A 24,120-nucleotide genomic window follows, 5' to 3' on the forward strand; every position below is an offset into this window, starting at 1 on the left:
TGGGATATGCATACTTTGAATTCCCCTGGTGTGAGTCTATATGTTTGGGTGGTGGTGGGGTGACTGGTGAGAAGGGAAGTGACATAGGTGAATGTATGGTGTGACATGTGGGAGAGAGACTAGTTGGGCACATCTAAAGAAGTACAGAGAATGAAAAGCAATCTAAGAAAACCTGAGGACTGGTCAAAGGTTTGGCAGTTGGAATTCAATGCCAAGAAGTAGAATCATGCACTTGAGGTGCAGAAATCTAAAGGAGCAGTATGTGATTGGGGTGAAAGTCTGATGTGAATGGCCCGGGAGACAAACCTTGAGGTAATCATATCTGACAATATAAAGGTGGCAGTGTAAAAAAATGGTATCTAAGGCTAGATGATGATGGTTTGCAGAAAGAGGCATAACCAGCAGGAGAAAGGATGTGATAATGCCCCTCTATGGTTCTCTGGTTAGCAGGGCTGGAAGTACTAGGTGGAGTAAATGGCCGCCTAGAGTACCACTGGTCTGGGGACAGTAACGGCATGGCTTCTTCTTCCTGCCTGGGCAGCCCAGAAGAGTAAGTGGTATGGCGTGGGTCCATGGAGATGGCAAGGAGAGGCCATGCCATTGCCACAAGAAGAAGGAGGAGGAAGAACGGCATGTTCCCCGCTGCAGGAAGAGGCAGTTTCGGCCCCAGGATTGCATGGCATTCAAGAGCAGGAGCAGCTGCTCAGTCCCCACCAGCTGCAGTATCTGTCCTGGTCCATGGTTAGGAGTAGGAACAGGAGCAGCATGAGCCACAGGCATTAGAAGCAGGAAGCAGAGCAGCATCAGCCCTCATGGTCTCAAGGAAAAGAAAGCGTGCCGTCATCCACAGGCACTGGAGGCGGCTGCCACTGGTCTCCCTGTGCATTACATTGATTTTTTCTGTAAGAAATGCAATAAAATTATTAAACTAAACTAAGATGTATTGAAACAGCTGTTTAAAGCTTAGTACTGGAGCAATATTGGTTGGGGGCAGGGGAAGAGACTGCAGGGCGGGATTAATATCTTGGCAGCGAAATGTGGGCCCCAGTACTGGGAAAGTAAGGAGTACAAGGGAAGATTACAACATATTGTCCAAAATATATCAAAGGTGCCTCAGCCTACAATAAAACAGACATAAGCAGGCAAAAGGTTTGCAGAGTATCATCTTTTCTACATCAAAGAAATTATAGTGCACAGAAATGTTAAATGACATCCATGAAAATAGAAGCTTTTTATTTTTTGTTGCTCCATTTACTAGCATTACAGTAAAATGAAGGGAAGTATTCCCCAAGACCTTGGCCTGTTCACCCATATGGGAGTCAGGCCCAGGGTATCAAAGCAGCTCTGAGCTTCCCCAGCTTGCTTCCTGCATAGTTCAGCGTCCTGGCTCCACCACCTTCTCCTGGCTCTTCTCTCCTTAAGGGGTCACCTTCTTGTAGGTAATATGAAGGTGTTGGGTCATTGGCTGTGTGCTCGTTGCCATGGAGACACTCTGCTCCAGTTTCCCATCAGCAGTCATCCTGAAGTTTCTTGAAATCTAAACAAATGAAAGAAGATAAATAGGATTTTCTTTCTGGGCATGATCTGCAACTAAATAAATAGATAAATGAGCTTAGTTTTTATCCGTTCCCTTTTGATCCCAGTTACCGATATCCCCTGTTTGATGTAATGCATTCATTTACACTTTTTCGTTTCACTGTAAACCGATCTGATATGTTCTTTTGCACATGAATGTCGGTATATGAAAGTTCCAAATAAATAAATAAAGTGCAGACTGAACATTTCAATATATTTATACATTTTTCCAGTGCATTCAGAGGTGGGGGAAGAGGACAAGACCAACAGCATAAGGAGAATGAAGCTTTCCAGTTGTTATCAGAACAAATATATTAATAGGTCACCATTAAATATTGGTCTCCCTTTCACTGTCTTATGAGGGTACTTCACACCCCTAGTGGCTTGGGCTAGAGAAACCACTTCAGTCCCCCTAGTGCAGGGGTGGCCAACTCTGGTCTTCAAGAGATCCCCTGAATGGAGGCAATGCATGCAGATCTATCTCATGCCTATTCATGGAGGATATCCTGAAGACCAGGCCTGTTTGTGGCTCTTGAGGACCGGAGTTGACCACCCCTGCCCTAGTGGCTTGGGCTGAATTGGAGAAGCAAGTCTTCCCTTTGAGACCTGCTGGGAAATTTGCTAGCTGAAGTCAGCAAGCAGCATGATTACATATCAAACCAACTTAGATCCAATGAAATGTGAAACAAGTGATGTTCTTTCCTTGCTATTCCAGTACTTGGATCCAACACCACTCTGCCAATGCACCTCAGTCCTGTCATGCAGCGCCTATTGCTATTACAATACTAAGACCCAGACACAACTCTGCCAGGGCACTTCAGTCCTGCCCTGCAGCACCTCTTGCCATTCCAGAATTAAGACTGATGCACAGCAGCTCTGACCCGTGCTACGGATTTCTCTTGGTGGAGAGGACTCTGCCTATAAAATTGGGTATCAAAGAAAGACAGTGACGTAGTGGGTCGTCTTGATGTAACACAAATAAAATACTCCTTGCAAAAAGTCAGAGCCATCAAGACATTCCTCTTACCAGTCTTTGTGGTGTAGATAAACTATCCACAGTCTGGAAAATCCTGTGATTAGTTTTTACCTATGGGGTTTACCGCCGTAATCAAAGCAAAACTATGCTGACTTTGTGTCTGACTTTTGTGTGGGTAGTTTTTAGGAAAAAAAAATATAAAATATAAAAATATGCTCAGTTCTGAGTATCCATAACTATGCACGTAGTTGACTCCCCTGACTTAACCCCACACTGGGAACATCTACAGAAATAAAGGGGTAAACCTAGACACATTGTTGACATGCACGTTTATACCTGCATAGAGAGTGGGCAATAAGCAAACGGCTCATTTCCATGGATAAAAAGTATTTTACCTATAAAACTGGCTGTCATTATTGCGTTATATGTAACCTTTGAAAACCTGCCACCCCAGAATCTATGGATCAGGTTGAATGACCTATTCTATTGAAGTGCTCTGGGAATGTAAGATCCAAAGGCTGCAGAAGCAACATATACTATCCAAAAAGCAGTAGCAATACAAATAACTATGCTTAAGTGTTCAATATTATACAAAAATAAAACATATGTGAAACACATAACAGACAACATAACTATACATTTTGTTATAACTTGTAAAAGTGTGAACCCTGGGCAGAGGTGAGAGGTGTCTCCGCCCACAGGGAGGAGCCCTGTGAGCCTCACCGTCTGTAGGCGCGGTCTCAGTGGTGTCAGACACAGCTGTGGAATAGAGTCTTTATTAAGAAAGAAGAAGGGCACAGCCCGCGGAGCGGGAGGTGCTGTAAGTACAGTTCAGAGCAGAGGGGTATTCCCCAGAGATGATACGTCCGATGTAAAGATCCAGTAGTGGCCCGCAGAGCGGGGTACGCTGGGAAGTTTCTCAGTAGTGAAGCTGTAGCTCAGACATGCAGATCAGGTAGTGGCCCACAGAGAGGGGTACGCTGAAGAGGTGTCTCAGTAGTAGTAACGAGAAGGTAGTCTGAGGTGCAGGAACCCCGAAGAAGATCTTGTAGCGATGATGCGGTAATGGCCTGCAGCGCAGGGTATACTGTAGTGGCTCGAGGCACGGGGTACACCGAAGAGGATCCCACAAGGAGGCTTGATATAGTTGAAGTTCGTAGCAGTAAAGTACTCAGAGTAGATGGTTCCAGGAGAGATCCCGGGGAGCGGGATAGAAAAAAGGCAGAAGGCCCTCTGAGGAGTGGATAGCCAGAGTCGAGGAAGGGCACCCAAGGAGCAGGTACCCGGAGCATCTCACGCCAAGTGTAGAGTCTGGAACCGGAAGTCAAAGAATGGAGTGGAATTCAGCAACGAGGGAACTCCTTGCTAACTCGTCAAAGCATAGGGCCAGCTAGCTTAAGTACAAGCAGGTAGATGACGTCATCCGGAGGGGATGCCCCCGAGGTTCCCTCCATGACGTGTACAAAGGTGGCCCATGCGCGCGACTAGGTAATTCCTGAATCAAGATGTGGTCGGTAGCGCCCATGCCATCCCGGGAACGCCATGCAGGTTGCCATTCTTCCAAGAAATGACAAGGCAGCAAAGAAAGAGGTGAGCATTGGTGGTCGCAGCCGTCTGCAACCGACGGGCGTAACACCTGCAGACCTCACAACCTTTATTTTACTTTTAAGGGGGTTTTGGTGATGCAGGGCCATTTATGAAATTTGGTGGGGGCAGAGGGAGGGAGGGAATTGGGCTGCAGGCCCACATGTACAGTATATATTTATCTAAATCTATAGATATATATTTATATTAACTTTACATTGCTATTTAACCAGATATTGTTGAAGATATTAAATTAAGCAGCAAGTTAGCCAGTCACACAGGGCCAGATAACTTAAAAATCTAACTGGCTATATTCAAACATAACTGGTTAGGTTTTTAAATTATCTAGCTATATGTAGCCAGATATCTTTAGGAGAGTATATTCACTGAATATCCGGGACATTCAGCTAGTTTTAGCCAAATAACTTGTCTACTTGCTGGTTTATTGAATATGGCCCTCGTTGTGTCTTGGTAGGCCATATTCTTCATTCCTGCCTCAACAGGAACACACATGATAATATCTCTGAAATTGCAAGATCACTGTATAGCTCATTTCCAGGCTCTGATAAAAATGCCCCTTACACCTTAACCTCCTCATTTGATCCCCAATTCTACTCTACTACCCCTACTCACAAGCATGGCCATTGCCTTTCTTTCAACTGCTGTCTCTCAGACTTTTCCACCTCAGACCATCATCTAATAACTTTCATACCAAACCACCATACCCCACAGACTTGGTCAGTCACCAGTTTTATCTCTCTTCTTGTCCAAGTCAATTTCTTCTTACTCTGTTTCGCTTGGGACATTCTTGCCCCTCCCCTTACCCATTGGTACACCATGAGCGGTCTTAGGGTGGCCAGAGGACAGATTCAGGTTGGACTTTGGAAGAAATCCTGCATAAACTTCTTTATTAGTGACAAGAAAAACAAACAAAAGCAGCTCTGCTATTCTTTGCCGTTCAACAACACAAATGTAATATTACAACTTCAGTTCAGTAGTACTCTTTTTCTAGGCTTCCTAATCTCCCCTGGACCTGGCTAGTTATACATCCTTCCCAGGGACCGCTGCCCACACCAGGATTCCCTGCTGTCTTAGGCTTAAGCTCCTCTGGATCGTGTTTTGGGGTTTTCTCCTGTATACTCCTTCACACCCATCCTATAAGGTGCACCAAATCCCAGCCTTGGCTCACCCCTAGAGTTCGATTCCTACGTTCCTATCCTGCTCTATAGAATGTCCCTGGCTAAAATCCTGTGCCCACGCTGATCTCATAGATTTCAAATTCATGCTGACCTCCTTCAAGTCTACTATTGCACTTGCCATGCAAGACTACTATGTCCCTCTGACAAACTCTTGCATTCAACCCTTGCCATCTCTTTGCCGCACTTGATTCTCTCTCTGCCTTCCGCCCCCACCCTCTGGCCAGAGTATGGCTGACTACTTCCATGACAAGATTCACAAAATTACTCTCAAGTTCTCAACCAGATCATCTCTACCTCCTTCTCCCTCTCTTCAATCCTCTACCCTCGCCTCCTTTTCTGAAATCATACTGAAGTAAACTGCCCATCTTCTCTCCTTTTCCAAACTCACTTGTTCCTCTGACCCATTCCCATCTAGCACCTCAGCTTTATTTCCCCTGCAGATATTCCTTCCATCTGTCACATCACTTTCTCTCCGCCCCCCGAACCACCACTTTTCTCTCCCTCTAGAGATGATCCCAGCATTCTTCCTCCTCCTCATCACTCTCTCTGCTCACACCTCCATGACATGTGCACCCTCACTCTATCCTCAGCTGAGTGAGCCCTAACTGCTGCAAACTGCGCTATGCGAGGGTGTTGCAGCCCTACTCCAGTTTCTCTCCATAGGATGCCTGCAGTTTCTGTTCCAGAATCACCCCTCCCCTCATGTTGCCCTACAGGCTTACTGAGGAAGGAGAGTGGCTGGAACTGTAAACAGAGAGGCCCAGAGGGTTGATTTTTTTTTTTTAAGTTCAACGTATTTATTAGTGTTTACGAGGCATAACAAACAGCAAACAAGAGAAAAAAAAATACAACCAACAGTAAGATATCCCCCCAATACAAGACAGGTGAAATAATACCATTAATACCAATCAAGAGGTTGAAAATGTTGCTCAGGATCCCACATGCTTTTACAACTCAAAACAGTAGCATTATTAGACAATATAGCAAGCATTCCACCACAAATCAATCTTGAACAGTGTTGTCTTTCCAATGTGAAAGAATCAGTTTTAAAGCTACATCAAGTCGTTTCTCACTTCCAACCAAAAAAAGATTGTATAGCCAAAGATTTGAAAACAATATGAAGAGAAAGATTGCTCAAAGTGAAGAATAGCACAAATATGTTCCCACACTCGTTGCCAAAACACAAATACGAATAAAAGAAAAGCATGTATAATAGTGACCCAACCCCCATTTGACATCCCCATTACATGACATTTTTGCAACTTTAACAAAAGTCCAACTTGCTTAATAAGTAATAAAAAAAATAGACTGAGTAACTGAAGCTGACGAAAGCACACAAATAGATTTATTTCAGAAATTATGCCACGAACGAGGCCTAAGGCTTTTAGTGTTTCCCCAGAAAGCCGGCAATTCATACAAATTCCACGTCTCCAGGGAAAATCCAGAGAGTTCCCAGGGGGATTAATATTCAGAAATGAGAAAAGACAAGAGGTCCCATGACAGAACCTTGAAGCACACCAATTGAAAGTGGGATGGCAGTAGAAGAGGATCTGCCAGAGGGCACATTAAAAGTGCGATGGGAGAGGTAAGAAGAGGACCAAGACAGGAAGGAGTCTCAAAATCCAAGTAGGACAGAATATCAAGGAATATGTAGGTATCAACAATGTCAAAAGCAAGGTCAAGGAGAAAAAGGATTGAGTAAAGGCCTTTGGTTTTAGCCATGAATAGGTCACTGGAGACTTTGGCAAGAACTGTTTCTCTGGAATATTGAGAATGAAAACCAGACTGGAGTGGATTAAGAATGGCTTGAAATGAAAGAACATTAAGACAGCGGTAGTAGCTTGGAAGCAAAAGGGAGATCGGACGATAGCAGGGCAGGTAGGATCCAGTGAAGGATTTTTGAGGAGTGGTGTTATCACAGCATGTCTGAAGGCAGTGGAAAGTGTGGATTAATGGTGGTGGAAAACAGTAAGCTGAGATGCATTATTCCTCTCCCGCTCTCCACCTCCCCCAGCTAATCAACAGCAAGATGGAAGTGTAAGAAATCCATGAACTATTATTAACCGAATAGACTTGGGAAAAGCCAATAGCAGCATGGAATCAATCTACTGTTTGGGATCCTATCAGGTACTTGTGACCTGGATTGGCCACTGTTGGAAACAGGATACTGGGCTCGATGGACCCTCAGTTTGACTCTGTATGACATTTCATATGTTCTTATGACTTTGGTGAAAGACAAGTTGCACAGCTGAATTTTGGATGGATTGCAGTGGAGAGAGATGGTTCACTGGGAGACTTATGGAGGGTCAAGTTGCATTTGTCTAAGTGGAAGATAATGTGCGTAAGGGTTCTAGTAGTGTGAGAAAGGAAGGGATGGATTTTGGTGAAGTTATAGAGAAAGAAACACATTGTAGTAGTTTTTGGATATATGAAGAGAAGAGAAGGAGTCAGGGTTACGCGCTGAGGGGACTGGGCGGATTACAGTGTTATTCATAGAAATAGAGAAAGGAGGAAGAGGGGACGTGGGCTTGGGGAGAAAGAAGGAGCTCTGTCTCGGCCATGTTGAGTGTAAGATGGAAGTGGAGTATCAGGGCTGAGTATCAGACAAGCAAGCTTAGTGCTCTGATCTCCTCTAATGGCTTTCAATACCATCTTTATGCTGACTATTCCTAAATGTACCTCTCTACACTAGAAATCTCATTAGGAATTCAGTCTCTTATCTCAGCTATCCAGGTGATTCTTAGGTTGTTCTATGATGACTTTACTCTGTATCCGTGCCCTAGAGAGAGCTTTACCACAGGTCTTCACAATCTGGGAGACTGCAGAATCTTACCATCTGTGTAGGACTGTTTATTAGGGTAAATCTCTGACATAACATAGTACAGTTATCTCTATGCAGCACTGCTTCTTATACCTCTGTGCACATTGGACTTTACAGATTTACATTGATGTAAGCAATTCTGCTGAAATTGTATTTATTTGATTTAGTTCGCTTTTCAAGAACTTTATTCAGGTATTATGAGTATTTCCCTGTTCCCTGAGGCAATGGAGGATGACATGACTTGCCCAAGGTCCCAAGGCGCGGCAGTCTGATTTGAAGCTGCATGTGTTGGTACTTTGGAGAAAGCTATTGGTGTCATCATTTTAAGGAAAGATTTTGAGTTGTAGCACCTTTTGCACTTCCAAATGTTTTTTGAATTTGAATTCTGCACTTGATATACTTTGACTTAAAAATTGGAACTCAAAACTGGCCCAGTGGCTCAGATGGCAAGTGCTATGCACTGCTACAGGAAGGCCCCCAGCACAATCCCCACGACGGGACTGGGGATGCTGTGGAGGCAACACTTGCAGCCCCTGGGTGTGGGCGGACGGAACTGTAGTCATGCTGGAAGGGACACCTAGTGGCTTGATTTGGGGTACCTGACTGCAGAGTTCTGGAAGGAGCTCTGGTACATGGCCTCTAGCTAAGGACTGGCACTAGGACATAACCTAGGTTGGGGAGATATATAAATAGGGGGAAGAAAATTCCTGGATAGTTGCAATTGAAGACTCATGGTGCCTGATCCCAGCCCTGGTTCTGATTGAAGCCCAATGGAGCAAGAAGAAATGGTCATGTTAAAAAAAAAAAAGACTCAGGATTCTGAACGGGTTTAATTATTTTAGTGATTCCTCATGGTAGAGGCTGGATTTCTCTTGTGAGCCACAAATTGTGCTCCAAAGAGCCGCATGCGGCTCTCAAGATGCCAGTTGGCCACCCCTGCATAAGTTTATTTCTTTTGCACTTTTTCGTATTTGCATTTACCACCACCTTTTGTTAGATCACGCCTTAATAGAACCTAAGTATGTAGTGGTTTAGAAAATAATATTGTCTAGGAACCGAGTGCAGCAATTCCATACCTCCAGAGATGAAATGAGAGGATGAAACAATGCTCCTCTCACTACAAGAGAGCCCCTTTTAAATCTTGGATCTACAAAGTCTGGATGGTAAAAGGACAAAATGTGCGGCTGGCCTAACGTACAAAAAAACCCAATGGCCACCCCCTTAGGACAGGGTGGACAATATTTCAGTACTGAGGGTCACACTCGGGGCCCAGAAGTCCGACGGCTGGCAGTGACATCACTTCTGACTTGATTATAAATGTTGCAACCGGTTGGAAGTAACATGCTGCTGTCACCATGGCTGGGACCACACTAACCTCCATGGGCTGGATGTGGCCTGCGGGCTATGGTTTGTCCATTTCTACCTTGGGAACAAGGGAACGGGAGGCAGAGAACTCAGGAAAGAAGAAAGGAAGACAGACCATGTCTAGTATTAGGAGTAGCATAGTGGTTAAAGCGGTGGGCCGAGAACCAGGGTTCAAATCCTACTGCCATTCCCTTATGACCTTGGGCAAGTCATTTCATGCTCCATTGCTTCAGGTACAAAACCTGGACTGTAAGCCCTCAAGGGGACAGGGAAATACCCACTATATATGAATGTAACTTGCCTTGAGCTACAAATGAAAAAGTGTGAGCTAAATAAATAATTCAAGTCAGTCAATCCTTGAACTGATGTTTGTTGTGGGCATTTTTAAAATGCCATTAAACATTTAAAATCTCATATTTTTAATGTTTTTTTTTTATAAACTATATTTTATATAACAAACTATCTTAACATATAATTAACGTATTTAGATGTAAGGCTGCCGAGGCTGCAGCCTGACTTTTTGCTGTAAGAACAGGGTGAAAGCAAGTTAAGCATTCTTGACCCCTAGAGCTTTTTCCATTCCTCTTTCCCTAATACTGGAAGCAATGCTGGTTGTCAGCCAGACTCTTTGGCCCTTGCTGTGTTAGAAAGAGGAATGCTTAGATTGGTCAGGCTTTATTTCCCTTTGTTGGCTTAACTTTGTCATTTTATGGTCTTTCACTTTTAAAAGCTTAGCTCAAGTCCTGGACTTGTAAAACGACAGCTACCTGGTGTAATTATGGACCCATGTTACAACATATTGGCCATAGCCGATGCTCCCTTATTCAGAGAAGGCTCTGTACTACTGCAGGGGCTTGGAGAAAGTCATTGCTTGCAAGCTGTCTCTTTCCGAAAGGTTGCTGTGCGGAGTTCAGTGTTGTAAAACATAGAAGAACTCCATTTTTCAAACTGGGGGAAGTGTTACCACTTTTTGTTTAGATCTCCAAGTAAAAATATTTAGAACTCTTTTCTCTTAGTCATCCCCAGGGATATAAACAGGGTGGTTTTTTGTTTTTTTTTATCCAGCACTGCCATAGTCCCAGTGTGGTTAGGAAACCTCAAACCTTGTCTTTAAACATCTTGACTTTTGAAAGCACTTAAAAAGTTAAACAAACATGAGTGTTAAGTAAATAAATACCATTTTTCTTTCTAGACTCTGATCTACTCTGAGATATAGTGTTTAAAAAATAAATCCCCTCCAGGCATGTGTCTTCCCAGCACATGAGAAACATTTACGGGCGAGCTGGGGGGGGGGGGGGGTCTCTGCTCTGCTAGGACACATTTACGCTTTCTCCCTCTTTTCTGTTGGCTGAAACTGTGTTTTCATTGGGTCAGACATTGCTTTTGTTGCCTTGTGCAGCATTATCATCTCTGGGGCAGATTCAAACTGCTGCGAGCCCGTGCAGAGCCCCCCATGTAGGAGGAGCTGCACAACAGAAACAAAGCGGACAAGTAAACCGGCCCCTCTGCTGCTTTTCCTGGCACATTTCTTCACTTTGCATTGGAAACGTGTTCCAGAGGCAGCTGTAGCCAGCCCAGTTTGATTACAAAAATATCCCAGCTGTAACCTTACAAAGAGTGCAAGTGGCAGGGCTAGCCCTGGAAGATGCAAAGCTGAAGCAAGCTGCCCCCTACCCTGCGCCAGCTCCCAACCCTCCCTCTGATCACAACGGGAGAGCGCCACTGCTTTTTATGCAGATAAGCTTTGGACTTGTTTGAGAAATTTCCAGCGAGAGCTCAGGTCGGGCTTTGTGACATTCCTCAAGGAACTGAAAAGAACAGGAAAGGAAATCCAGCCAAGCAAAAAAAAAAAAACACCAGGCAATTGTAATCCATGCTTACGGTTTTTACTGTTCTTATAGAGTAACAGATCTACAAATATAGCTAGTTGGTCTTTCACAACTATTAGTATGAGATCAGGGTGCCTCGATCATCATTTCCTTCCTCCTTTTCTCTATCTATAGTTCACAGTTTCTATTTTGCAATCATTTTCTCAGAACGGTACGGTACCCTCCCAGTGCCACGGCACCGTGCCCAGTGTCCGGCCACAGTGGCCTCACGCTATTATAGTGGGGAAGGGAGAGAGTCAAATTGCTGCTACCGTGGTAACCTGTGCTGGCCAAGGGCATGGCAACTAGGACAAGTCTGGGATGAGTCATCCCTTCTGGCCACGACATTTGCTCACAGAGATTTTATATCAGTGAAGCAATTAAGAAATGATCTTAAACAAACAGCAAATGTTTCCTTCTAACCCCTCTGCAAGTCCGCTCACAAAGATGTTAGCGAGTGCACCTGCAAAAGAAGTTAAACCAAACAGATCTGGTCCAGAAGGCAGCTACGACCAGGATCAATGGGCTTCATAATAAAGTATTAGGGGAAAGTCTTCAAGAGCTACATTTTTATACCCTGGTGGGAAAAGGGAATTATGAGAGAGACCATTTAAACACCTCCAGGAATAAATGCACAGGAGATGGGCCTTTTTCAGGGTAAAAGGTGGTTCTCGGTCGAGGAGTTTATGGGATAAGGGTAAAAGGGAGCAGACTCGGGAGTAATCGAAGGAAATATTTCTTTACAGAAAGGATGATGGATGGAACAGCTCTCAGTGGAGGAGGGGGGGATAAGGATTGCTACTATTACTATTTAGCATTTCTAAAGCGCCACTCAACGTGCACAGTGCTGTACAAAAACACAAGAGATTGTAAGCTCTACTGAGCAGGGACTATCTAATCAAGACAAACATACAGGACAAGAGAGATTTAGGGAATTTAATTTATTAAGAAAATGGTTAAAAATTGACGAGGCTGTAAGCAGGATAATCAGGGGTTAAGATTTAATAGCAGCCTCAAAAAGGAGAGCTTTTAGAGAGAATTTAAAATAAGGCAAGAGAGGGAAGCATGGCACACCAGATCAGGAAGTCTGTTCCAAGCCAATGGTGCAGGCAGGTGGAAAGCATGGAGATGAGAACTGGCAGCAGAGGAGAAAGACAGAGATTGGACTGACTTGCCTGATGAGCAGTGCGCACAAGGAGGGGTCTAGAGCAGGGGCGGATTGGCCTATCGGGGGATCGGGCATCCCCCGGTGGGCTGGTCGCTCTGGTCACGTGGGCTGCCGAGCGTGGACGCAACAGAGCCGCGCTCGCCAGACCACGGGGTATCTCCTGGGCCGGCCTGGGTGGAAAATCCCCGGGCCGATCTTTATCTGGAATCCGCCCCTGGTCTAGAGAGAGAAAAGAGAGGAGAGGTAGTGAGGAACTGCAGAGCGAAGGCTTTTGTAGGTGAGTAGGAGGAGCTTGAACTGTATGCGGGAACAGATAGTAAGCCAATGTAGTGACTTAAGAGGGGTTACATGGATGTAGTGACTCTGGTGAAAGATGAAAGGTGAAAGGTGAAAGGTGAAAGATAGACTACTGCAACTCTATCTTACTTGGTCTTCCTTCTGCTTCCATCAAACCCCTTCAGATGCTCCAGAACACAGCTGCGAGAATTCTGACCAACACCAGGAGAAGAGATCACATCTCACCCATTCTCAAGAACCTGCACTGGTTGCCTATACACTTCAGAATCATCCACAAATCCATCACTATTATCCACAAGGCCATACATCACCAAACAACGCTCGATTTACAAATTCCTCTCAGACAACACACTTCCACCAGGCCCATCAGAGAAGCCTACAAAGGATCACTCCATGTCCCCCAAACCAAAACCACTCACTACCTAACTTTCAGAGACCGAGCCTTTTCCACAGCCGGCCCTTCATTATGGAACTCTATCCCTCCGGAGCTGAGACAAGAACCATGCCTACCGTCTTTTAGAAAAAGGCTTAAGACTTGGCTATTTAAACAAGCCTTCCCAGACCCGATCTAAATGATAGTAATTTTACAAGAGACAGCAAACTATACAATAGATTTCATATCATAATGTAAATAATGTAAATATTTTAATCTCTTCCGTTCGTCTCTCTTATTCTAATTTCTCTTCCCAGTTTTAAGACCCTGTTGTAATGTAACTTTTGTTCTCCTTGCACTTGTTTTTCGTTTCTTGTTCTCACCCCTTGTTTTATGTAAACCGGCATGATGTGGTTTCTAATCATGAATGCCGGTATAGAAAAACGCTAAATAAATAAATAAATAAATGAATCGTGAAGCTGAATATTGGCAGACTGTAGTGGAGAGAGATGGCTCACTGGGACACTTGTGAGGAGCAGGTTGCCACAGAATAAACGGGAGATGAGAGACAAGGAGATGAAGAGCAAGAGAGAGAGGTCATGAATATAGGCAAGCACAAGAAAGGAAGAGAAGAGGGAGGGAGAAGGGGAAACGTGATGATTGGAAGGGTAACTTTGATATGCACAGATGGGGAGGGCCAGGACTGGAATATCCCAGCTGAGAGTAGAAGGGGCAGCAGGAGAATACATAGAAGAGAGGTAGAGGTGAGACAATAGCAATGACAGCATGCTGATGGCTGGATGAGCAGTGGATAGTGCAGATACCAGAATGACAGGTGAGGTAAGGAATAGGGAAAGGGGACGTGAACTTGCTGTTAGTAGTGGTCTGCAGTAGGGATTAAGACTGGAAAGGATTAGCATGAGGAACAGAAAATGTAATGGAGCCTTAGGAAATAAAGAGAGGCCTGCTTGAGGAGTGCAGGGTGCGAGCGGTTCAGGCCCAGAGCTGGGATGTGGTGACTTCCAAAGTCGATCACAGAGGCAGCTGCAACCCCTCCCCCCCGTGCAGTATTAGAATTAAAAAAGAGCATGGGATAAGCACAGAGGATCTCAGAGAGAGAGAGAGGAAGGGATTGTTAAGCTGAGCAGGAGATGTGGATGGGCAGACTGGACGGTTTGTATGGTCTTTATCTGCTATCATGTTCTCTGTTTCTAGGAACAAAACTGGTCCCAGGCCAAATCCCTGAGGCACTCCATTAAATTATCCTTCTTTCCTCAGCAAAAATTATATTACCTCAGCAAGCACAAGGAATGATTTTCCACGTTTCACTTACTGACAAGCAAGTCTAAGGCAAAAGTATGTGCAGATCCTCCAAAGGGTTCACTGTGGCTGATCAGAGAATAAGAGAGAGCTCAGACTTGAGTCTTAAGGTGGATATTTGACTGGTGCTCGTGGACACCAAGGGCTAGGTATCACCGATCTCCTTAGGAACCTCGGATTACTGCAAGATCATTTCCCGTCTTATGAACATGTGGTTACATGGAAAGCACTGGAGCTCGTTATATCCTGAGCACTTAAAGTGATCCTTTTCAATGGAAGAACCACACAGCTAACTTCATACCTGCTGCACATGGGGCTCCTTAGCAAAAGATATCCTGGCCACAGAATGGGATGTTATGGTCAGCTCCTGTCCATTTACCTCCCCCTCCTCAACTTCCACAATGCCTAGGAGAAGAGAAAGAAAAGAAGTTACAGATGTCACCATGTGTATCGGCGTGAGCTGGTGCCGTACAGAATCATAAAACAAAGGCCATGCCAGTGGGAGTTGTGCATCGTACATACGCCAGTCAACATTCCTATGAACCAGGCTGCAAAAAGACCTGCAGTGATTCAGAGGGATGTGCAGCTGAATGCTCTGGGCTTTGCACTGGGTCAGTACCTGTGTTCGGTGCTCCTTTAAAGCCTAGGGAGGAAAATCAGCCTGCATCAGACCAGCAGAATCAGCCCTTGGGTTACATAATTTAACTGTCAACCTTAATCTTTCCTAGCTACTGCACCCTTTCAAGAGTGCTTGAGAGGTCGTGTACCTTTAACATTCACCTGGTGTGATATTCGAGCCTGTTTTTCAACTGGCATTTAACTGCCAAACAACTAGCACACAGAGACCAGACACTGCTACAGTCTAGCAGGAAGAGATGACCGTGCCACAGAGTTGGTTGTGTTGAGGTAGTTGGGAGGCACATTTTTTTGTGGTGCTCTAAAATGGCTTCTAAACAAACTGGTACCAGTCTGAAGCTCATGAGCTGAGGGCATGGAGAAGGACGGCCAGACAATTCAAGTTTCCATTGCTCATTTTAGGGAGATGTGGGGAGGAAGGTTATAAGTGGACATTGCCCTATCCATGTTACTTCTCCCCACATCAAAATAAATATGCCAAACATTGTATCCGATGTATTTTAGGCATATTGAATATAGGCAGAAATACAGATAACAAGAATACAGCAGTTTGTCAATACTTAAATACAATTTAAAAAAATACAAACAAATTGCACATAAAATATAAAACATTTAGTACTTCAGAAGTTATATTCCAGGACCTAATTCTCTAACTTGTTTAATGTTTTCTCCCTCTCTGCTTTTGTCTTCTCTTCTGACCATTTCCTGTTCTCCATTCATCTCTGCTCATTTCCTCCTTTCTTCATCAGTTCTCCCAAATCTCTCTCTCTTCATTACCATCCCTCCCCCTTCCCTGACTCTGGCTCCACTGACCCCTCTCTGTGCCTCCCCCCCCCCCATGTCTTCCTTGTTGGCTTTCAGCCCTCCTTTGCTCCATTTCACGTTTCCTGTCTCATCCCCCTAACTCCCAGCTCTCTTTCCTAGCTTCCACTCCCAAACACATTCCCTGTATCTGTCTTCCCCCTAATCCCCCCAATCTCCCTGCTCTTGTTCTCTCTCTCCCCAATTCTCAGCCCCTCCCCCCCCCACTCCTGTTTCTTCTCTCCATTTCCAAGTCCCATCTCACTTCTTTCCTCTTTCCATTTCTCAATCTTCCTCTCTCCCCCCTGGCAACCAAGTAGCAGTGGCCAAGCATAGGAGTAGTAGATCTCAGGAGAGGCAGCAGGCAGCAGAGGGGCGGGGTGAGGAAAAGACTGTAAAACTGCTATGCTTCCTGTCCCTAGGGCCGCATCCTCTTCCTCAAACCCCTAGGCAGGGTTCCTTTCTAACCAAGAAGCCCATGCAATAAGACGCCAGCAGGAGGAGGAGGAGACGACAGTAGCCACATAGGCAAGAAGAGCAGAGTTCACTGTTGCATGCTGCCTCTCGTTTAGTACGGAGATTGGCTGCTTGCCCTGCTTCTCTCAGAGTGAGAGAGTGAGAGTGAGAGTGAGAGTGAGAGAGAGAGAAGATCTATGCTGGCAATGGATCCAGGTCACAGAGATTGTCTCTTCCTGAAGGGGCGGCAGATGGTTGTTTCTTGTAATATGGGCTCCCCCCCCTCTCTCGTGTAGCGGCAGTGGAGTGGCTGTGTACCCCCCCCCCCCCCCCCCCCCCCCCCCGACAGGCTTCCAAATACAAGGGGGAGAGACATGCCCCTGATTGAAAACCACTGGTTTAACACAGGTACCAAGTATAGCCCTGGAGTACAGTACCCTGCGCAACGTCAGACCTGTACTTGTGCTCTGCTGCGTAGCACAGGCCTGCAGAATATCACGCTTGCATTATTAGGTCCGTACCTGTATTCTGGGCACTGACGAAGGCCACCTTGCTGGTACCAGGTTTCAGGCGGATGAATCCACATTCTCTATGCATTGGTTTCTTGGTTTCTGGGTGGAAGGCATTGAACCTGTGCAAGAAATCATAGTGAAGCCATGTCACACTCCGAACGACAGAAAAATAAAGAGAGAGAAGGAGCAAACCAGACCCTGGCAATGCCTTTTCCTCTTTAGGACTCTCTGTTACTGCAGCACTCTGGGTCCTGCTGGTGGCGGGGCGAGGACGGGTGCTGAAGCTGCAGAAGGCAGCACATAGTTCTGGATTTGGAGGTTTCAGCACAGGGCTGCTCCGGAGAAAGGAAAGAAGAACGATGGCAGGTATGGAGGGAACACCTGAAGATTTGGGACTCCTTACTACCGTGTTTCCCCGAATATAAGACAGCGTCTTACTTTCTTTTTACCCCCAAAAGTCCCACTATGTCTTACTTTCAGGGTATGTCTTATATTGGAAAAAAAACCTGAGTGTTCAAAAAAAAAATTATTTTTAAATACCTGTTGGAGGGCCGCGTGGGTCCAGGCGGCTGGCGGCGGGAGCCGGGTGGTCGCGTGTTAAATCTAGGCCGCGGGCGGGTGGGTGGACGCGCGTTAGTTCGAGACGGCCGGCGGGCGGCGGGTGGTCGCGTGTTAAATCTGCCGAGGCAGCCCCCACCGGCAGTGAATGAATGCGCGCCTGTGCGACCCGGCCTAGATTTAACACGCAACCACCCGCCGCCCGTCTCGAACTAACGCGCGTCCACCCGCCCCGCCGCCGCCGCCTGGAACAAGCGCCCACCCGCCCGCGGCCTAGATTTAACACGCGACCACCCGGCTCCCGCCGCCAGCCGCCTGGACCCACGCGGCCCTCCGACAGGTATTTAAAAATAATTTTTTTTTTAAATGACAGGTACGTCTTACTTTCGGGGGATGTGTTACATTAGCCGACCCCCCTAAAATTCCCACTACGTCTTACTATCAGGGGTGTCTTACTATCGGGGAAACACGGTAGCAAGGCAGATCCATCTCTTACACTCACCAAGGCCCCTTGTGGCAAACTAGGGATCTTTGTGCCTGTTGTGGTTCCAAAAAGCCCATTTCAGAAAGAAAGAAGTTAGCTAACTCTGAAAAAGTAAACTAATCCAGACCATCTTCAGAAATAAGGCCAACTTCACTCAGAATATTTACATCACTGGAAAATGTAGCTCTAAAAAAAAATGTAAAAAAATAAATCAGAAAAGTGATTTGGCTCCCAAAATATAAACTCAGCTCCTAAGTGCAGCCCCTCTACAATGTCCTCACTATGAAGTGGGCTGCTGCAGGTACAGGGCCATTCCTGAGCAGAGGGGAAGATTCACTTCTAGGCAAACTGGATGTATACATTTGGACTCTTGACAAATCACTTTCCACACTGGATGGTGTTACAACAGCAGACTTTACTAAAATAAAACTTCTTCAATTGCCACAATGTAGCAAACAGTGCATTAACTTGCCAAGGAATCTGCTTCTTCCATTTACAGGGTCACACGCCATAGACACAGGCTCCCCTTGCTTTTCTATTGCAGGATTTCCTAATCAGCAAGCTCTGGGAGCGCCTATATTTGTTAGGCCACCCCTTGGCACTGAAACCCAATGACGCTGCTCTTTTTGCAGGAGTTTCCTGTCCCTGAATACTTTGTGGATGTCAGCTCCTCTACACCCCAACGCGGCAGTACCTTTCTGGCACTGGAATCCACGGACTGAAGTCTTAGCAGGAGTGAATTTACCCAATAGGCAGAGTAAGCAAGAGCCTATGGGCAGCCACCCCTGCTGTGTGAGTCACTTGTTTTACATCGGCTGTGGCATGGGACGGCGAGGTGTCATAAGAAAATGTAGGACTCACTATAGGACATTCTCATTTCCCGAGGAACAAACCTGTGAGAGCTCTCATCCCACACCTGGGGAAAAACCTCTCACCTCTATATTCAGTCCATGACCTTAAGACTTTAAAGAAGAAAAATATAAGAACAGAAAGCCTTAGACTTGTTTTCCCTTTAACTGCCGTCTACAGCTACTTTCATGCATGCAACAGCTACTGTGGCTTGTGCACCTCCTGCAACTTACTGCAGGAAGAGAAAAGATTGATTTCTCTCCTCACCACTATGTTATAGGACTCCTTAGGTCCTAAGGGCATCTATACACCACTCCAGAAAAATCCATTCTGGCAGCTCTTACAAATGAACCATACCAATCCTCTCTTCCAAAAAGCATGGCCTGTAAAAAGTGGTGAATTTAAATGGGTTCCTATATATTACTCCTGGGGGAATTCTGTGCAAAAAAATTAAAAATTCTGCACATTCATTTTTCAAAACAATATTTTTTTGCAAATTATTCTGCATTTCAGTGCAATCCAGTATTTTCATTTAAATAATAGTACAGAAAACAAAGAGCCTTCACATTTTTCTCACTTACACGCCAATCTTAGACGTGCGTTTTCCCTTACCCCTTATTCAGTAAGGGGCGGAAAACGCGCGTCCAACCCGCGGCACCTAATAGCGCCCTCAACATGCAAATGCATGCTGATGGCCCTATTAGGTATGCACGCGGGATACAGAAAGTAAAATGTGCAGCCAAGCCGCACATTTTACTTTCAGAAATTAGCGCCGACCCAAAGTTCGGCACTAATTTCTTCCGGCATCGGGAAAGTGCATAGAAAAGCAGTAAAAACTGCTTTTCTGTGCACCCTCCGAATTAATATCATGGCGATATTAAGTCGGAGGTCCCGAAGAGTAAAAAAAAGTTTAAAAAAAATAAATTTGAATTTGGCCCGCAGCTGTCGGGCCGAAAACCGGACGCTCAATTTTTCCGGCAGCCAAAAAGGAGGCGCTAGGGACGCGCTAATGTCCCTAGCGCCTCCTTTTGCCCGTATCTACCGCCGGACCTAATTTAAATACTGCATTGCGTGCACGGGCGAGCGGGCGTTCGCCTGCTCTCCCGCGGACTTTACTGTATCGGCCTGCTAGTGATTTCCTTCTGGCAGAAAGGGCACTCCCAGCCTTCCAGCCCTGGCAGCTGAAGGAAAGATCTCAGCCCAGCACCAGTCACTCTCAGAGACACTGGGCTCGTTTGTCAGCAACGGCAGCAGCTGCTGTCACCCCTCCACCTGAGTGTCCCTGGCAACTCGGCTCATCTGCCAGTGTCAATTGCTGCTGCTGCTGGCAGATGAGCCAAGCTGGCAGGGACTGCTGCAATTGTTGCTAAACTCTACCTGAGTATCCATACCAGGGCCCCTTCTTTAGCCCCTCTCTCTCTTTCCCCCTTCCCCCTCCCCTCTGTTCCCCTCCCTTCTCTCTCCCCCTCTCCCCCTCTTCTCCTTTTTCCCCCTTCCCCTCTTTCTCCATTCCCCCTCCCCTTTCACCCTAATGCTGTTTAAAAAGGTAAGCAATTGCTCCCTATTAACTTGTTCCATATCACTCATACATTTTAGTAGGTTTATATAATAAAAAGCACATCTTTTCACTATTCGTCTGTTACACCGATATCACAGTCAGGGAGAGGTGGGTAAGATGAGATCGTAAGTGTGCTCACTGACTGCTGCAGAGATGTATCCCAGCACTCACGCTGCATGGGTAACAGCGACGTGCACAAAGATTCTAGAGCTTCACTGCCTGGATCTTCTGGGGGGACAGTGAGGCTTGCTAACCTCGAGCCGCCCGTGCCGTGCTGCGATGCCCCCACTCTCCGTGCGCCACCTGACTTCGCTGTCCCGGATTGGCCGCTGTCCGTGTGCAGCATGCTTCCGGTTTTCTAAATCCTTTTCTGGCGCGGGAGTAAATCGCGAAGCAATGGTGCGGGGAAGGGCAGCGAGGGAGGAAATCTGCGGAAAGGGGGAATTCTGCATTCCGCAGTAGCGCAGAATTCCCCCAGGAGTAATATATGGAACAAAATGAGAAGCCTCAGAATGAGTTCCAAGATGGTGGCATGGACTGCAAACTGGTTGACTGATACGAGACAGAGTGTATTGGTAAATGGAACCTACTCTAGAAGAGAGCCGTGTTAAGGGGAGTGCCACAGGGATCGGTATTGGGACCAGTTCTGTTCAATATCTTTGTGAGCAACATTGCGGAAGGGATAGAAGGTAAAGTTTGTGTATTTGCAGATGATACCAAGATCTGCAACAAAGTGGACATGCCGAAAGGAGTAGAGAGAATGAAAAGTGATTTACGAAAGCTTGAAGAATGGTCGAAGATTTGGCAGCTGGGATTCAATGCCAAAAAGTGCAGAGTCATGAATCTGGGATGCGATAATCCAAAAGAGCTGTATGTGATTTTGGGGGGGGGGGGGGGGGGGGGTGAAGGCTGATGTGTCTGACCAAGAACAGGATCTTGGGGTGATAGTGTCTGGCAATCTGAAGATGGTCAAGCAATGTGACAAGGCAATAGCTAACGCCAGAAGAATGCTGGGCTGCATAGAGAAATAACCAATAAGAAAATGGAGATGGTGATGCCCTTGTACAGGTCCTTGGTGAGGCCTCACCTGGAGTACTCTCTCAAAGGATAGAGACTGTCTAGAGAAGGGCTGCTAAAATGATGTGGGGTCAGGATAAGAAAACCTATGGGGAGAGACTGAAGGATATGAATATGTATACTCCGGAAGAAAGGAGAGGCACAGGGGTGATATGATACAGACCTTCAGATACCTGAAAGGTTTTAATGATGTACAAACGTCAAACCTTTTCCACTGGAAAGAAATCAGTAGAACTAGGGGACACAAAATGAAACTCCAGGGAGGACGTCTCAGAACAAATGTCAGGAAATATTTCTTCACAGAGAGGGTGGTGGATGCCTGGAATGCCCTTCCGGAGGAGGTGGTGAAAATTGAAACAGTGAAAGAATTCAAAAGGGCATGGAATAAATATGGTGGATCCCTAAACACTAAATGATGGAAATGAAGAAAAGAGTGCATGGAGTAATTTGCTGGTGTGGCGGTTACTACCCCTTTAACCAAGAAGCCTTGATACTGCTGATGCAATTCCATCATTGCTCTCTGCTTCAATGGCAGGGGGAAAAGGGGAATTGGATTCATACAGCGACCAATGAGGGCCCTGACTTTTATGATGTGGGAAACTGATAAGCATGAGGTAACCTACAAGGCGCAGCAGATATTACCATAAACTTACTGGGAAGACTGGATGGACCATTTGGTCCTTTTCTGCTGCCATTTCTGTTTCTATAACTCAAACACTTAGCTAGATATTTGAGAGCAAACATGGCATCCAATTTAACAACTTCAACCCACAGAGCAAGAAATTGCTTCCTTTTAACCCAAATCTAATGGGTTACATCAAAGAACAATCTAACCCTAGAACTCAAACAGAACTATTTCAAAAGAACAAATATTGAGATTTTTTTTCTGGTTCTAGGGCTGCAGCAACTAAAAGTCTCAGTACTTGAAGCAGTGACTGATGAAATCGCTCATTACTGAGTTACAGATAAAGTTGGTGGAGGAGAAGCAGAATGTGGAGTAATGCAGACAGCACTAAAGAACTGAAACTTCCACTAAATAATTCTTAAGACAACTCAGTCCCTTATATATTACTAATATGTGGAAAATTAACAGTTCAAACATTTTGTTGTATAAAGTTCAGAACTGCTTCAGTCTGTCTAGTAGTAAAGGTAATTTTGCTATAGCAATTTTCAACCTCTCAAACAGTCCATAAAATTTGAAGCCTGAAAGGACTCCAATTCTCCCATTTTGGCCATGGTCAAGGTTGTAGACTGAGAAGAACCTCTGCCACCTCCACTTAAGCCCTCTAAGAGCTGTACTTTGCCTCTGAAGGCCTGGGTCTCCAAGAACAGTTCCTTTCCAAGATCCTGAATAGTGTTTCATAATATTGCCAGGGTTGTGTTTGCAGCTGTCATTTCCTGTTGTGAGCTCCTCAGTTCTTAGTGCTATAGCTGACTCAGGTTTCAAGAGTGGTGGGGTCTGACACAGTAGACTCGACACCGCCCTTGACAGTCTGAAATGCAGGCAAAAAACTGGCTACCAATAAAGAGGGTCTTGGATGGGAGAGGGGGGAACGGGAGCTGGAACTGGAACAATTCTGAGTGTAGACTATGCAACACTCCAGGAGCTTTGGATCTCAAGTCATATTATTCCAGAACTTCAAAGTCAAAAGTCTCATGCCATTTTTCCCTTCTACTGTCTCCATTCCAATACGCTCTGCAGATCCAGATACACCAGACTGCCATTGAGATACTAATGGACTGATGCAGCTGTCCACAGGGCCTTGGACAGCATCCTTGTAGGGAAAAGGGTAAAGGGTAATGCCCCCCTCCTCCCCCCACTTAGGTTTAGGACTTGTTGCCTTAATAAAGCTTCAACAGGGTCCAAACGGAAAGCCAAGAGAGTACCTCATATCCAACGTCTAAAAAAAGACCAGCAGCTAGCTGCCCCTCAAGCAATTTTTCTATGGCTGCCTACCATCCACATTAGTCATCTTATCTGAAAAAGTATTTGGGATGTTATTTTATTTGAAGATGTCCATTTACATAGTAAACTAGAAAACAGAGGCCTAACTGTGCATCAAATTCTAATTTAGGACACTCAACAGCTTAGGCTTTAGAATCTATGTACTCTTCTTGCACACTATTTCTCAGACCATCTGTATTTTTGCCATCTCAAATTTTGCAGACTTAATGCTAATTAAATTGTTTCTCCACTAATAATGTTTCCCATATCAGGGTCTTCAGATTCACATCCCACATTAGTTAAAAGACTGCATGGGGAAGTTTGAATGGATCCTTATGTCCAAGTCATAAGAAGAATAAAGTCACCAGAATGTAGCAATCAGACATATTCGGCATATGCGAAACAAAATAGAGAAGCAAAATAAAGCATGCGTATAAACATATGAAATCTAAAGAGACAAATGGATCCAGACTGGAACACCTTCATAAATGTAGCAATAGTAGCAAAAAAACCTTTACAAACAGGCTAACAAACACATGGATTGCTGAAGGAGGAAAGAGGCAAATGGAAGACCCAGGGATAAGGAGAAAAATCTTAGACACAGCTTTACTGCAGCAGAACATTACTCTGTGTAGCTAGCTAACAAAAGGCCTTCAAAAATGGAATAAGCATTAAAAAAAAAAAAAAAGAAAAGCTGC

The 24,120-nt window shown here is 45.3% G+C and overlaps 1 protein-coding gene across 7 annotated transcripts in view; it reads right to left on the bottom strand.

Annotated features, from left to right (window-relative positions):
* Positions 1-1,207: 1,207 nt before the first annotated feature.
* The window catches only part of THAP4 (THAP domain containing 4), a 150,394-nt gene continuing 127,481 nt past the window's right edge, over positions 1,208-24,120 (bottom strand). For all 7 annotated transcript variants that reach the window (XM_029616339.1, XM_029616337.1, XM_029616344.1 and 4 more), the window contains 3 exons: positions 16,961-17,070; positions 14,848-14,951; positions 1,208-1,537 (listed from right to left, as the gene is read on the bottom strand). In XM_029616339.1, the coding sequence (XP_029472199.1) occupies positions 1,418-1,537; positions 14,848-14,951; positions 16,961-17,070 (334 nt within the window). In that variant the 3' untranslated portion in view covers positions 1,208-1,417. The remainder of the gene's footprint in view (positions 1,538-14,847; positions 14,952-16,960; positions 17,071-24,120) is intronic.

The sequence above is a fragment of the Rhinatrema bivittatum genome, chromosome 9, assembly GCF_901001135.1.
Source record: "Rhinatrema bivittatum chromosome 9, aRhiBiv1.1, whole genome shotgun sequence".
In the NCBI taxonomy this organism is placed as follows: domain Eukaryota; kingdom Metazoa; phylum Chordata; class Amphibia; order Gymnophiona; family Rhinatrematidae; genus Rhinatrema; species Rhinatrema bivittatum.